The sequence below is a fragment of the Etheostoma spectabile genome, chromosome 22, assembly GCF_008692095.1.
Source record: "Etheostoma spectabile isolate EspeVRDwgs_2016 chromosome 22, UIUC_Espe_1.0, whole genome shotgun sequence".
NCBI classification, from domain to species: domain Eukaryota; kingdom Metazoa; phylum Chordata; class Actinopteri; order Perciformes; family Percidae; genus Etheostoma; species Etheostoma spectabile.
Window position 1 is genome coordinate 2741011 of NC_045754.1, and position 13781 is coordinate 2754791.

The 13781-nt window shown below is 39.9% G+C and overlaps 1 protein-coding gene across 1 annotated transcript in view; it reads left to right on the forward strand.

The window, feature by feature from the left end:
- Positions 1-5290, forward strand: part of znf438 (zinc finger protein 438) — a 60266-nt gene extending 54976 nt beyond the window's left edge. The window contains exons 3-4 of the mRNA XM_032503385.1: positions 1163-2932; positions 3119-5290. Of these exons, the coding sequence (XP_032359276.1) occupies positions 1191-2932; positions 3119-3716 (2340 nt within the window). The 5' untranslated portion in view covers positions 1163-1190 and the 3' untranslated portion in view covers positions 3717-5290. The remainder of the gene's footprint in view (positions 1-1162; positions 2933-3118) is intronic.
- The last annotated feature ends 8491 nt before the right edge of the window (positions 5291-13781 follow it).

Sequence of the window (13781 nt, forward strand, 5' to 3'; positions counted from 1 at the left end):
AGACTGCTTTGAAAATGAATACAGAGGGTTTTTTTTTTTGTATTGAGAAATTCTGGTAATGAATATTTGCCTTTTGTGACACCTCCAGATTGTTGCACTTTATGCTGATTATTATTACAGAGTGGAGTTGGAACGCTGCTTGTATCAAACGCTGTTATTGAAAGTCGGGGTCATAATTGTGAAATTCAAACCTCAGTCTGTTTACAATTAGGCCCTTTTGAAGCATTCCTCTGAAATCTCTCCCTCCTTTTGATATAAAGATTCAGTATTGGTATAAACAAAGGAAATTTTGCCTTTGTTTTTAAAGCCATACCTGTGGCTCTTGATTGATGGATGGAAACTGCACGGTAGATTTATATAATATAGACTTGTTTAAAACCTCACTCCGAGGTTAAAGTTTCCCCATTGACTTCAGCAGTATTTAGTATCAACACAGTCAGAATGGCGATCCACAGAGTGGAAAAGCCTCAGCCATGCTGGAAAACCATGAAACGTTGTTTGTGAACAAGGGACGATAAAGAAAATCCAGGGTTTTTTTTCAGGGTCATCCTCATTGCCTTTGGCCAGGTTGCAATGCTGGTCGATGGAGGGGGAGATGAGATCTTCTTCATCTAGTAAAGATCCTGCTGTTGGGCAGCTTTCATGCTCCACTGGCTGATCCTTCCAGGAAGTGAGGAGGGGGTAAAAGGAGCCCCCTGCAGGGCCCCAGCATGTACCACGGCTGCATGCTGAGCTTAAATCAAAGGGGACAGTATGTCCTTAGCCTGGGGCAGAGTGACTCTGCCGTGTGTGACCAGAGAGACATGGACAGCTTGTCACACTTGTGCAGATGCCTGTTTTTTTGTTTTTGTTTTTTACTGTGTTTGCTTCTTTGCTTGGGTTGCACAGTAATGACACCATCAACAAATCACATTTACAGTCCTGATCTTGGCAGCTTTCAGAAGAGACCACAGGAAGTCATGTAACCATCAGTTATTTCTATTGAGTATGTTAGATCCAACAGATTAATGACTGCAATCGAACGGTGTTGCAATGGTGTCAGTAATTGTTTATGTGGAAAGTTAAGGTTAGAGGGTTGAAGATAAAAGGGCAAGTTAAGGCTGAAAAGGCTCGCTAGGCTCAGTGCAGTTACTCATAAAACTCTTTTGTGATTGTGTTTCAGTTGGTAGCCATTAAGTCCAGCCCTTGAGATGAAGAGCCTTCAGTTCCGGAGCATCGCCCCTAAGGCCCCGGCTGTGGTGCCCTCCCCTTCCCCTGCAGTCCTGTCCTGCCAGCCTCCCTCTGCCCTCCCTGAGGCTACCACTGCCTCCAGCCCCAAGTCCATCATTGTGCCCACCCAAAACTATGCACTGATGCAAATAGCAGGTCAGGATGGCACTTTCTCTCTGGTGGCACTGCCTCCTTCTGTCTCCTCTCAGACGCCACAGCAACCAACCCAAAAGAACCTCAAGTTGCCCATTCCCAGGTACCAGCCAGTAAGGAGCAAGGGGACCACAGATAAGGTCAAGTCACCACCACTAGCTGCGAGGGTGAAAACAGCCTCCAAGGTTGCTGTGACAGCACAAACCAAGTCGGCGTTGAGTGGGGCATCAACAGTGATGAAGAAAAAACAACTGGAGTCCAAGCACACAACGGAAAACCTAGTGGCCAAAGAGGAGTCTTCGGAGCAGGTCATTCTGATTGACCCAGCTTCCTCTGACATCTCGGTCACTGCTCTACTCCCAGAAAATGCTGTCCTGTACCCAGGTTCTCAGCTAGAGCGAGCACCAGACTGCTCTGAACGATCTGCTACAACTAGCCTGATTCAGAACCTCCAGTTCCCCCCCGCTGCTGGCTCCCCAAGTAAATCCCCAGAGGAAAGTAAGACTACAGTGAGGCTGTGCCAATCTAAGTCCACTGCAGCCCAGCCCCAGAGCAGTATAACTGTCCTCTCCTCAGCCATCTTCAGCAAAGCAGTCCAGATTATCCCGTCCCCACCTAAGGGTAAACTGCCCATTCTGCCCTACTCTAAAATGAAGAGCGCCCTCATCCCAGCTGCAAAGCTTAGCAATTTGTCCCCAGAGAAGGGTTTCTCTAGCCAGACAGCAGGACTCACCAGCCCCTTAGATCCTACACCGAAGCCCCACGAGACAGCTAAAGCCTTGGGTCACAACCAGGTGCCAAACTCCACTCTCCAGCCCCAAGCAAAGACCACACTCATGCCTGTGTTGGGAACCCTCCAGAAACCACCTGGGAGGAAGAGGGGGCGGAAGAGAAAGACGATGGAGGACATCTTGGCATTTGAGGCTAGAAAGAAGAGGTCTTTGTCTTTCTTCTGTAGAAGGGTCCCAGAGAAACCGCCAGCAGTTATTCCAGGCTCTAAACAAAAAGAAGTTGATATTTCAAAGAAGTACCGCAGCATCCGACCCAAGCCCATGTTGGTAATGGAGACAGTTCCCCAACTGGTTAGTTTGCCTGCCATTACCCCAGATGGCCAAGAACAGGAGCTTGTACTTGGTCATCAGCTCCCCACCACTAGCACAACCAAGACCCTGGACTGTCCTCCCCAACCAGCTCCAGTAACCCTCCACCTGAGAGGTGCCTCCCATCCAAGAGTGTTCATAGGCAGCCGTCCGCTCCACCGTTGCCCCACCTGCAGCCGCTGTTTCCAGTTCAAGCATCACCTCCAGAGCCACATGAACAGTCACACCAACAGCCGGCCCTACGTCTGCCCAGTCTGCCGCAAAGCCTACGCTCACTCCGGCAGCCTGAGCACCCACATGAAGCTTCACCACTCTGAGGTACGCCCACGTCGGTCTCTGTGCTGCGAGTTCTGCGAGAAGGCCTTTGGATATGTTGGGGTTTACTTCAGTCACCTGAGAGAGGTCCACAAGGTGGTGCTGACTGTGGAGCCTTCCATCAGCCATCATGAGGATCACCTGTCTGGGGAGAGGTCAGCTCATTATTGATCAAGCACCTACTTTACCGTGACCTTTATCTTGTAGCAGGTTATATTTAGAGATGTCAACTTATAAATGAAAGGGCTAAAGATATTGATTGATTGCCAGGTAACTGGCAACCTTTCTAAACGGTCAAAACTACGTTTTAAATAAGCACTGTTCATTGTTTTCCTCACCAGGGCCAACTCCCCAGAGCCATCAGATGAGCAGGATCGGGAAGACCCTGTAGAGCTGCAGATTAAATGCGGCCGCTGCCAGGCCATCACTCCGACCTTTGCCGACATGAAGATGCACCTGCTGTATGTGCACGGGGAGGAGGTCCAGGTTCCACTTCACAAGGGCCAGGCACCGCGCAGTGGCCGCGAGGCCGAGAACGAGCTGGTAAAGCACGCCGCCCACTACTGGCGCCAGCTCAACGAGAAACGCAACCTGGTCAGGTGCGGCAGCTGCGACGAGGAGTTCTTCTCCTTCTCCAAGCTCAAGAGACACATCATGTCCCACCACCACAGAATGGAGGGGGAGTACAGCGGGGCCCTCGCATCACCAGATAGTTGCAGAGGCCATGGGGTCCTTGCAGCAGGTGCATCCTTTAACTGTGTGCTTTGCAGCGAGATATTGGACACTAAAGAGGGGGTTATGGAGCACTGGAGGAGTCGCCACCACTGTGAGCAACCCAGCCTTCTATGGGACGCACTGAGCTCCTACTCTGGCCAGGAAGAGGGTGAAGCAGACGGGGATCTGGACACTCCTGCTCCAAGCCCACACTATCCAGCTTAGTCCTCGAGTGGGCATGGAGCCCTTCACTGTGGCACCTCACACACACTCAGTACTATCAATCAGCAGCACAGGGATGGAGAGTTTCTCTGATGTTTATTATCACTAGTTTCATCTTTCACCAGTTGAGGCATTTGACTTGGTTCAAATGAAAATAGAAAAAGAATATCAAGCCAATGGTGAAAATTGATCTTTGTGTTACATAAGGGATACTCTCTCTAGGTCAGATAATTCAGTTTTATTTCCCATGTTATTTTGATTGCACTGTTCTGTTTTTTGACATTTTGTTTGTTGGTATGTATTTATTATCCTGTTGGATAATTTTTCTACTGCTTATTTAAATCATATTAAAATGGTTATTTATAACCTAGCTGACGCATTAATACTGGTAAAGGGTCATTTCACCTAAATCCTTAGTTCTTATGGTATCTAGCCATGCAGATAATTTAGTTTTTTGTGCTGAGTTGTGCCTTCACCCCAATGAAAATTACATTTCAAAAGTTTAATGACTACTTCTCATTGCGGAAACTATCGGAAGACTATCCAGAGGAAACTATTTTTTTTTGTGTAATACCGTGAACACCATAAAAAAAATTCCATTTGTGTCATTTTATAAGGTTGAAGTCAAAAATCCTAAAAGATAATTTTATCTAAAACTGCCAAATGTGCATGGCTATATACCACTATTGGAGAAAATGTAGTTTCTAATTAGGGTGACCCAGTTTAAAATACCAAGAAATGTAAATCTTATAACAAGGGCACACTGTCTACTGTCACACTGGCTGACAATGTATCTATTGGCCTTGCATTATACAGTTGAACATTAATTGGTATGATTACACAATCCTTTGATGTAATATTGTTCTTGTAATGCACCCTGAAAATCAATAGTTCAGTTATGACTTGAACTTTCACAGTCCGATTAAGGGCAGTATTGGGGTCGTCTGTCAATCCGGACCCATGAAGGAACACACTTTACCAGCACCCAAGTGACATCCTTGTGGCCTTCTGAAAAAAAAGAATCGGTGTACGTGCGTGGTGTGGCTTACCGTCAGTACGGTCCTCTGTCGGCCAAGTTCTAATCCTCGACTTGTTGATTAATGCCTGTTTGTGTACTCCGTGATATGCCAAGGGTCAATTTACACTAGTGATTGTAAAAGTGAGTTTTGCATTGAAGCTTTTAACCACTAACGGAATCATTTTTGGTGACTTAGTAAGTACGCAAAGAAAATTATTGAATTGCCTACATGTTGCCAGCTCATGTACGCACCTGTGGAATTGTGTGCACCCAGACTCTATTATTAGAGTTATTATAAACCGTTGTCAAGTCCAGAAAATATGCTATTTTATACTAGATTAATACAGAGGTCTTTTTAGTATAGTCCTGCTTGTTGTTGGTCCTTAAAGATTTATGTTTGATACTTCTAAGTCGGGGGGGTGCTTAACGTCTTGTTTTTTGATGGGAGGCCATTTCTACATGGCAAGTATCTCTGCTAACATTTGTCTGTGGTTATCTTTCATATGAAGAAAAAAAAAACATCACAGGGTCAAGTGAATGTACCTGAATCTTTTCAAAACCCTACCAAAAGTACATATATACATATATATATATGCTATATAGACTTATTCCATAGATAGAATATATAGATATATTGAGAAAAAATATATATATATTTACATAGAGTAACTTGTGAATCAGCTGCTGTGTGCTGTCATAGTGGAGGAGGGAAACAAGAGATGAATATATAATTGCCACTGGCAACAAAAGCCATGTAGAGCTGTCCTTATGTGTCTGACACAAAATGCAGGACTGTGAATGAAGGGCAAAGCACTGGTGTGTACATGTCGCACTGAGTGGGTAACCTACAGTATAGTGCACTACTGTTTACTGAATGCCATGTTTAAGTGTTCATCAGTGAAGTGTCCTTTGTTTTCAAGCCCTCACCACAAACCAGGAAGTGACAGAATTAAGGATCAGACTCTTCTTTCCTCAGTTAGATAAGAAACGTACTTGTGACTGTCAGCACAAGTCGATAAGTGAAAAATCCCACATTAGGTGATGTGATGTGTTTGACTCACTTAATATGTTGACTGTGTTTGTGCTCGTGACTGTGTACCCGAAGAACCCGATGCTTATGAGAATAAAGTTATGCTTTGTTGACTATATTGTGATGTGTTTTTTATTTTTTATTTTAATGCAAGTCATTGACCAGATTTCCACACTGCCATGGAATCAAAAAAGGTGGATATTTTTGTTGAAGACTTTAGAACTGTCTACACAAAAAGAATGTCACCTAACTGGGAATCCTACCAAATGGGCATCTCATAACGTTTTCCTTCCCTTGGGTAAAACTGCTTGTGAACGCTGAAAAGCTAAATGGCTAAAGCTAAACTTGATTGCTGGCATACTGTAATTGCATAAGAAGTAGTGAGAATAGTTCTACGAAAAGTGGGAAGGATTTTAATAAGTATGAATTTCATTGAAATGTTGAATAACACAATAGTGAAATATTTTAAGTTTATTTTTTTATTATTTGTTTTTTAATAAAAGCCACATGTAAAAAATGTAATAAAAAAGTCATAGTATAGTGTGTTGAGAAAAATATTTAAAAGTCTTAGTATAGTAGGTTGAAAAAAGTCATGAAATAATCATAATGTAGGATGTTTGGAAAAAAAGTATGACAAAAAAGTATTAACAAAGTCATAGTATAGTATGTCAAAAAGTCATATGATAATATGTTTAAAAAAGTCGTGAAAAAATCATAGTATACAATTTTGAAAAAGTAATACAAAAGTAATAGTATAATATGTCGAAATAAGTTGCAGTATAGTGTGTTGAAAAAAGTGATCAAAAAGTCATTTTATAGTATGTCAAAAGTCATAGTATAGTATTTTGAAAAACTTATAATTTCTTTAAATGGTTTGTCGACAAAACTATCTAAAAGTCATAGTATAGTATGTCAAAAAAGTGGCAAAAATCATATAGTGTGATAAAAAAAGTATAGTATAGTCTAGTATGTCAAAAAAGTCATAGTATAGTGTGTCAAAAAAGTTATCAAAAAAGTCATAGTATAATGTGTTGAGAAAAATATAAAAAGTCATAAAATAATTATAATATAGTATGTAAAACGTCATAGCATAGTATCTCGAAAAAAAGAATGAAAAGTCATAGTATAGTACATCAAAAAAGTCATACTATAGTATGTTGAAAACCTCATAGTATGGTATGTCAAAAAGTCACAGTATAGTATGTCAAAAAAGTCATAGGATGGTATGTCAAAAAAACTGACAAAAAAGTCATAATGTATATTGAAAAAATAAAGTCATAGTATAGTATGTCAAAACAGTCATGGTATGGTATGTCAAAAAAGTGATCATTGTATAGTATGTCAAAACAGTCATGGTATGGTATGTCAAAAAAGTGATCATTGTATAGTATGTTGAGAAAAATATAAAAAAAAGTCATATAATAGATTGTTGAAAAAAGTCATAGTTTATATGAAAAAGTAAAAGTATAGTATGTCAAAAAATTATAGCATGTCGAAATAAGTCACAGTATATTGTGTTGAAAAAAGTAATACAAAAGTCATAGAATAGTACTTATAATGTAGTATGTTCAATTTTCAATTTTATCTATATAGCACTAAATCACAACAACAGTTATCTCATTGCGCTTTCCATAAAACTGTTGAAAAACTTATAATGTAGTATGTTCAATTTTATCTATATAGCGCTAAATCACAACAGTTACCTCATTGCGCTTTTCATAAAGAGCAGGTCTAGACCATACTCTGTGATGTTATTTACAGAAACCCAACAGTTCCCACCAAGAGCAAGCACTAGGCCACAGAGACAAGGAAACACTTCCTTTAAGAGGCAGAAACCTGGAGCAGAACCATGGCTCAGGGTGGGGGGGCATCTGCTGTTGGGGGTGAGAGAAAGAGACAGAGAGAGAGCGAGAGAGAGAGTATGTTGAAAAACTTGTAATATAGTATGTCAAAAAAGTGTAGGTAGTAGGTTAAAAAGGCATGAAGTAATCATAACATTGTATGTTTAAAAAAGTCATAGTATAGTATGTCTAAAAAAGTCATAGTATTGTATGTCTAAAAGTCATAGTCTAGTATGTCTAAAAAAGTCATAGTATAGTATGTCTAAAAAAGTCATAGTATGTCTGAAAGTCATAGTATAGTATGTATAAAATTCATAGTATAGTAAGTCTAAAAGTCATAGTATAGTATGTCTGAAAAAGTCATAGTATAGTATGTCTAAAAGTCATAGTATAGTATGTCTAAAAAAGTCACAGTATAGTGTGTCTAAAAGTCATAGTATAGTATGTCTAAAAATGTCATAGTATAGTATGTCTAAAAAAGTCATAGTATAGTATGTCTAAAAATGTCATAGTATAGTATGTCTAAAAATGTCATAGTATAGTATGTCTAAAAATGTCATAGTATAGTATGTCTAAAAAAGTCATAGTATGTCTGAAAATCATAGTATAGTATGTATAATATTCATAGTATAGTATGTCTAAAAGTCATTGTATAGTATGTCTAAAAGTCATAGTACAGTATGTCTGAAAAAGTCATAGTATGTCTGAAAGTCATGGTATAGTGTGTCAAAATATGTCACAGTATATTGTGTTGAAAAAAGTCACAAAAAGTCTTTGAATAGTTAGTCAAAAATGTATAGTATAGTATGTTGAGAAACTTGTAATGTAGTATGTAAAAAAAGTCTTTGGATGGTTTGTCGACAAATGTGACAAAAAAGTCATAGTATAGTGTGTCTAAAAGTCATGGTATAGCATGTCTAAAAAAGTCATAGTATAGTATGTCTAAAAAAGTCATAGTATAGTATGTCTAAAAAAGTCATAGTATAGTATGTCTAAAAAAGTCATAGTATAGTATGTCTAAAAAAGTCATAGTATAGTATGTATAAAATTCATAGTATAGTATGTCTAATAGTATGTCTAAAAGTCATAGTATAGTATGTCTAAAAAAGTCATAGTATAGTATGTATAAAATTCATAGTATAGTATGTCTAATAGTATGTCTAAAAGTCATAGTATAGTATGTCTGAAATGTCTGGGCATTTAAAACCTTAAGATTGACATCACCTGGTCCTTCCGGACGATGATTGAGAACAATCCATGACACTGTCAGGTCTCAGCTTTCTAAAGCCCAAACTTTTGCAGACACCATTTTTTAGTTTTCTGTTATTTTCAAAGTGTAAATGATGGAAATAAAATCTAACTTTTTGTGACATATTACATGAATGTCTAATCTGTCATTTGATGCCTTTTGGCGACTTTTCCATCTTTTCTTAGTTTCTCAATGCACATTATTAAAAATGTTTACCTGGGGGGGGGGCCACACATTTGAACCCCACTCTATGTCACAAAAGTGATTAAAAAAAAAGTCATAGTATGTTGAGAAACATATAAAAATGTCATAGTATGTCAAAATGAATCTCAGTATGTTGAAAACAGTAATGAAAAAATCATGGTGACGTATGGTAAAAAGTCATTGTATAGTATGTTGAAAAACTTATAATACAGTATGTCAAAAGGTCTTTGGATGGGTTTTTTAACAAAAATAATAAAAAAAGTCATAGTATAGTATGTCAAAAAGTCATAGTATGGTATCTCGAAAAAAGTGATTAAAAAAGTCAAAGTATAGTATGTTGTGAAAAAAAAAAAAATCATAGTATGTTGAAAAAGTCATAAAAAAATCATGATATAGTATGTTGAAATAAGTCATAGTATAGTATGACAAAAGAGTAATTAAAAAGTAATAGTATAGTATGTTGAAAACGTCATACTGTAGTATAACAAAAAAGTAGTGAAGTATGTTGAAAAAAGTGATAAAATAGTAATAGTATGGGATATCAAAAAGTCATGAAAATGTGTTAACAAGTCATAGTATTGTATGTCCAAAAAGGCCATTAAAATGTCACAGTATAGAATTTAAAAAAAAAAAAATATATATATAAAAAAGTCCTGACATGCTAGATATATTTGAGATTAACTGAAAGGGCTCCGGTAACCTTCCAACTGAAGAATCCTGAAAAAGCCTAAACAACATGTCGTATCAATATAATTATCACAGTGATCACTTGAAAGCATTCATACACGTATTAATATATATTATTTTAATGAAAACCTGGTACTCTGCGTTTGTCCAGGAACGTCCAGGATGTTTAAGAAGGGCTGTCAATGAAGGAATGCCTGTGGCTCTTGTGACTCACTGAGCCAAATGTATACTTCCTTTTACTTAATAATTTAAGCAATAGGCACATAGGCTATAAGTAGACAGTGTATCTTCTAAAAAGGTGGAGCTGGCTCACAGCAGCAGCAGTACAGTACAACGTTAGCAGCTTTGTGAAGCAGAATGATAACATCAGCATGCTGACATGCTCACAAGGACAATGCTACGCCATGAATATGTTAAGCAGGTATACTGTCTGGCATGCAAACATTTGCTAATTGGAACAAATTAAGAATTTGACCTTCAAGTTGGTACAACTCATTCTGAGGTGGACATGAACTTGTGTCCCAATTGTTCTGCCAATCCATTCTATTTGTTGAGATATTGCACACACAACAATATGTTTCCACCTCTTGTCATTAGTCATTAGGATAAATCGTGCAATGCATGCACCAAATTATGTACCATTCTTTTAGATGTTGAGATATTTCACTGGATGAGTGACACCTTTAACATGTTGGTGGAGCAAGATGAAAAGTCAGGGCTTATCCTCTGGGAAGAACAAATATATCTGTGCAAAATTGTCATGGCAATCCTTCCAGCATTTCAAATATTTCTGTCTTGACCAACATGGTGAACAGACCAAAGTAGTCATCCACAGAGCCATGGCTACCATGGCTTTCAACAAAGACAAATCAGCAAATCCTCTCATTTGAAAGCTTTGACCAGAGAATGTTTGCTTGGTTAATGAATAACCATTATGGAAAATTGCCTATTCATTTGATCTTGACCGATTAATCAACTAATCTTTTCAGCTCTAGTATGAAGCAGAAACACAGAATAAAGCCACCCACATACATACTTAATACCCTGCAGATGCAATGGCTCATCTACTGCAGCAACAAGGCCAGGGAGAGTGCAGGGCTGAGGCAGACAGGAGGGCAGAGAAGAGATCCAGATAGCAGGATTAATTGATATTGCTCTGGAAAGGTGTGTGCATGTATGCAGTACGTAAGTGTCATGCAAAGTGGGTTAGCCAAGGGGCTTTTAAGAGCATACATATGCCATACCTCTGTGCCCCTCCCCTCCCAACAGACTCTCCATCTGTCTACTTTAGCATTGAAACATTATCAAATGTGCATGCATATGTTTCTACCTTTCAATGATGTCTTAGTGTCTGTAATGGCAAGTCTTTTCTTCTAGCCAGACCATACATGACGCACAAACGACGCACATGATAGTGTGTTGGAGACCATTTTCAAGATTGCTGAAAGGTTTCCATGTTCTGACTGGAGCACACGAACAATGGCTCCATGTCTTGTGACGGCTTCATATTTAATGAATGGAGATGACATTAGTACTGATCTCCATTTTGCCTCTGCTTGTCTTTTTTCTGCATTGCAGGATGCATTTGGAGTAAAAAAAAAGAAAAAAAAGAAGCACTAAACCACTCTTTTTGAACCAAGAGGGACAAATAGGTTTGAGAATGTGCTTTCTATTTGTAACCATGCCGTCAGAACCAAATGCTCTCTGCTCTGCTGCAGACACAGCCCCGGTAGTCATTGACACACCATTGTGGAATGCAGGTCCTCAGCTCTAATTGATTTGGAGGCACATGACCCAGTATCAAAGGTCAAAGGTCACACAGGCAACAGCCCGAGAGAGAGAGAGAGAGAGAGAGAGAGAGAGAGAGAGAGAGAGAGAGAGAGAGAGCAACAACCTCAGCTAGGTTTAAGTCAACTCCTTAACTTCTTCAAACTAACTTAACGTGGCCTCAAATCTTTCAAATGAGAGTGACTCGACTCCACGTGTCTTTCAGATGAAGCCGTGACATCAGTACATATCGGGGCCCAACCTGGCGTCGCCATCGCACCACATCGCAGGCGCAGATAAAAAGGAAAGCGCTATACGGTGTTGCATATTTCCCTTTAATCAGAGCTAACGTGTACCACAGCCGTCACATTGCACTCCCACCTCGCTGTGGCTCTCAGGGGGGACAAGGGGAGATCAAAGCCCCCCCCCCCCCCCCCTCCCCCCACACTTGTACATGATCAGTGGGAAAGGAGAACTGCTCCCTTTCTTTCTCTTGTTCTTTCTGTCTTTCTTTGGCTCTTTGAGCTACACTGCCTTCAACACTAACGTGGCCCCCAGAAGTGTTGCGATTGAGCACGAAAGGTGTGGGACAAACAGTATGTCTAAAAAGATATGTACTTATGTTGTGTGTGTACCTGTTGAGATCTTTATCATCTAGCAGGGAGGAAACAAGCAACACGCAGGGAGATGGGAAATTACAAAACTGGCGTCACTGAGGAAAATGTCGGGCGCGATTTATGGGACAGTAAAAACGTGACCCACGCTGACCACAGATGTTCTTGAGAACAACTTTGGTGGGGTGTAATGTGAGTGCAACGAGCACTCTTTTGACTAACGGAAGCTGCACTCCCACCTTCTCACTTCACTTCTCACTCTGTCGCCCATCTGTCTTAATACACTAACATCCGTGAAGCCTCTGTCGGCACATGCAGTATGTTGGTGATACGTGTGCACATTCATCAAAGTGATTCTATGGTTTCATCAAAGATTTATAAACCCTCCTGGATGTCAGGACTTAGATGTACAAATCGGTAATGCCACATCTATGAACTCTTCCTCCATCTCTCTCTCTCTCTCGATCTGGAGACGTGATCCTCCCTTCCCTTCCCTGCTGCCTCTCGGCCTCAGGTTTCAAAGCGTCCCGTCTCTCCTCACCCACCCAGATTAGTCATCTAATGAGCAGCAGGGCTGATCAGGTGAATAATTGATGACAGGCGGCTGGAGAAAGGCATCGATCCGAGCCAGGCTGCGGCTCCAAATGGAGCAGGGGTGGAGACACCTCGGGAGGATAAGCAGGCGCAGGTACATCACTGCAACACTGCCATGTACGCGCTGGTTGGGATTTAGATTCATGAAGTTAAACAGAAACCTCTGGAGTACGTGGGCCTCTTCAGAATTTCTCAAAAACATGCAATGGATTCCCGTTTGATGAAACCAGAGCACCACATTATGGAACAATGTTTATTAGTGTTGACTTATGTTTGGATTTCATTTGTTCACACTCTGCTGCTGATGTAACTTCACATCTGCCTTCATTTTCACATAAGCAACATGAATGCGGAATACGCAGGGTAAGCTGGGATACTATTCTGGGAACACACTAGACATCTCAACGAAAAGCAAACAATGCAACCACAGGATTTTATAGTTGTGGATATGTGAATCCATCTTCTGATTGTGAACCCCTGATTGTAAAGCCATCTTATATTGTGTAAAGTATTCAATGTCAAATTTTACACATATGTTCGAGTATGAGGGACGTTTTTTTATCCAAGGTGTGTGGCAATTGTATCCTACTCTGTGCACTTTGACAGTTTAATAAGTCCATTAAAAAGTAAGTGACATAGTGTCCCCACCGCAATCACCCCATTTTAAAAAACTGCACATACTGCACGCCTCTTTTTCAACCTGACTAACTGTCATTATCAGGAAGGAGTTTAATGCCACAGTAGTTACAGTATATAACAAAAACAGCTGTTTAGTATAAGAAAAAGGAGGCTGAATAGGATAAGTGCAGAATACAAAAAAATATATATATAGTCTTTGCAATGGGCAGATGTGTAGTCTAGGATTATTTGTAACATGGCCAATTTGAAGTCTATGACTACTGATAATGCACATAAACAGTTATTACCTTTGTAAGCCAGAATACACATGAGAAGCATTAAAGTGCAGCATGACGCCACTTTAGAAACTCCTGCAAGTCTATCTGACAATACATCCTGCCAACATCATTATGTATTAGTATCAGCCTAGATAACATGAATGGTTG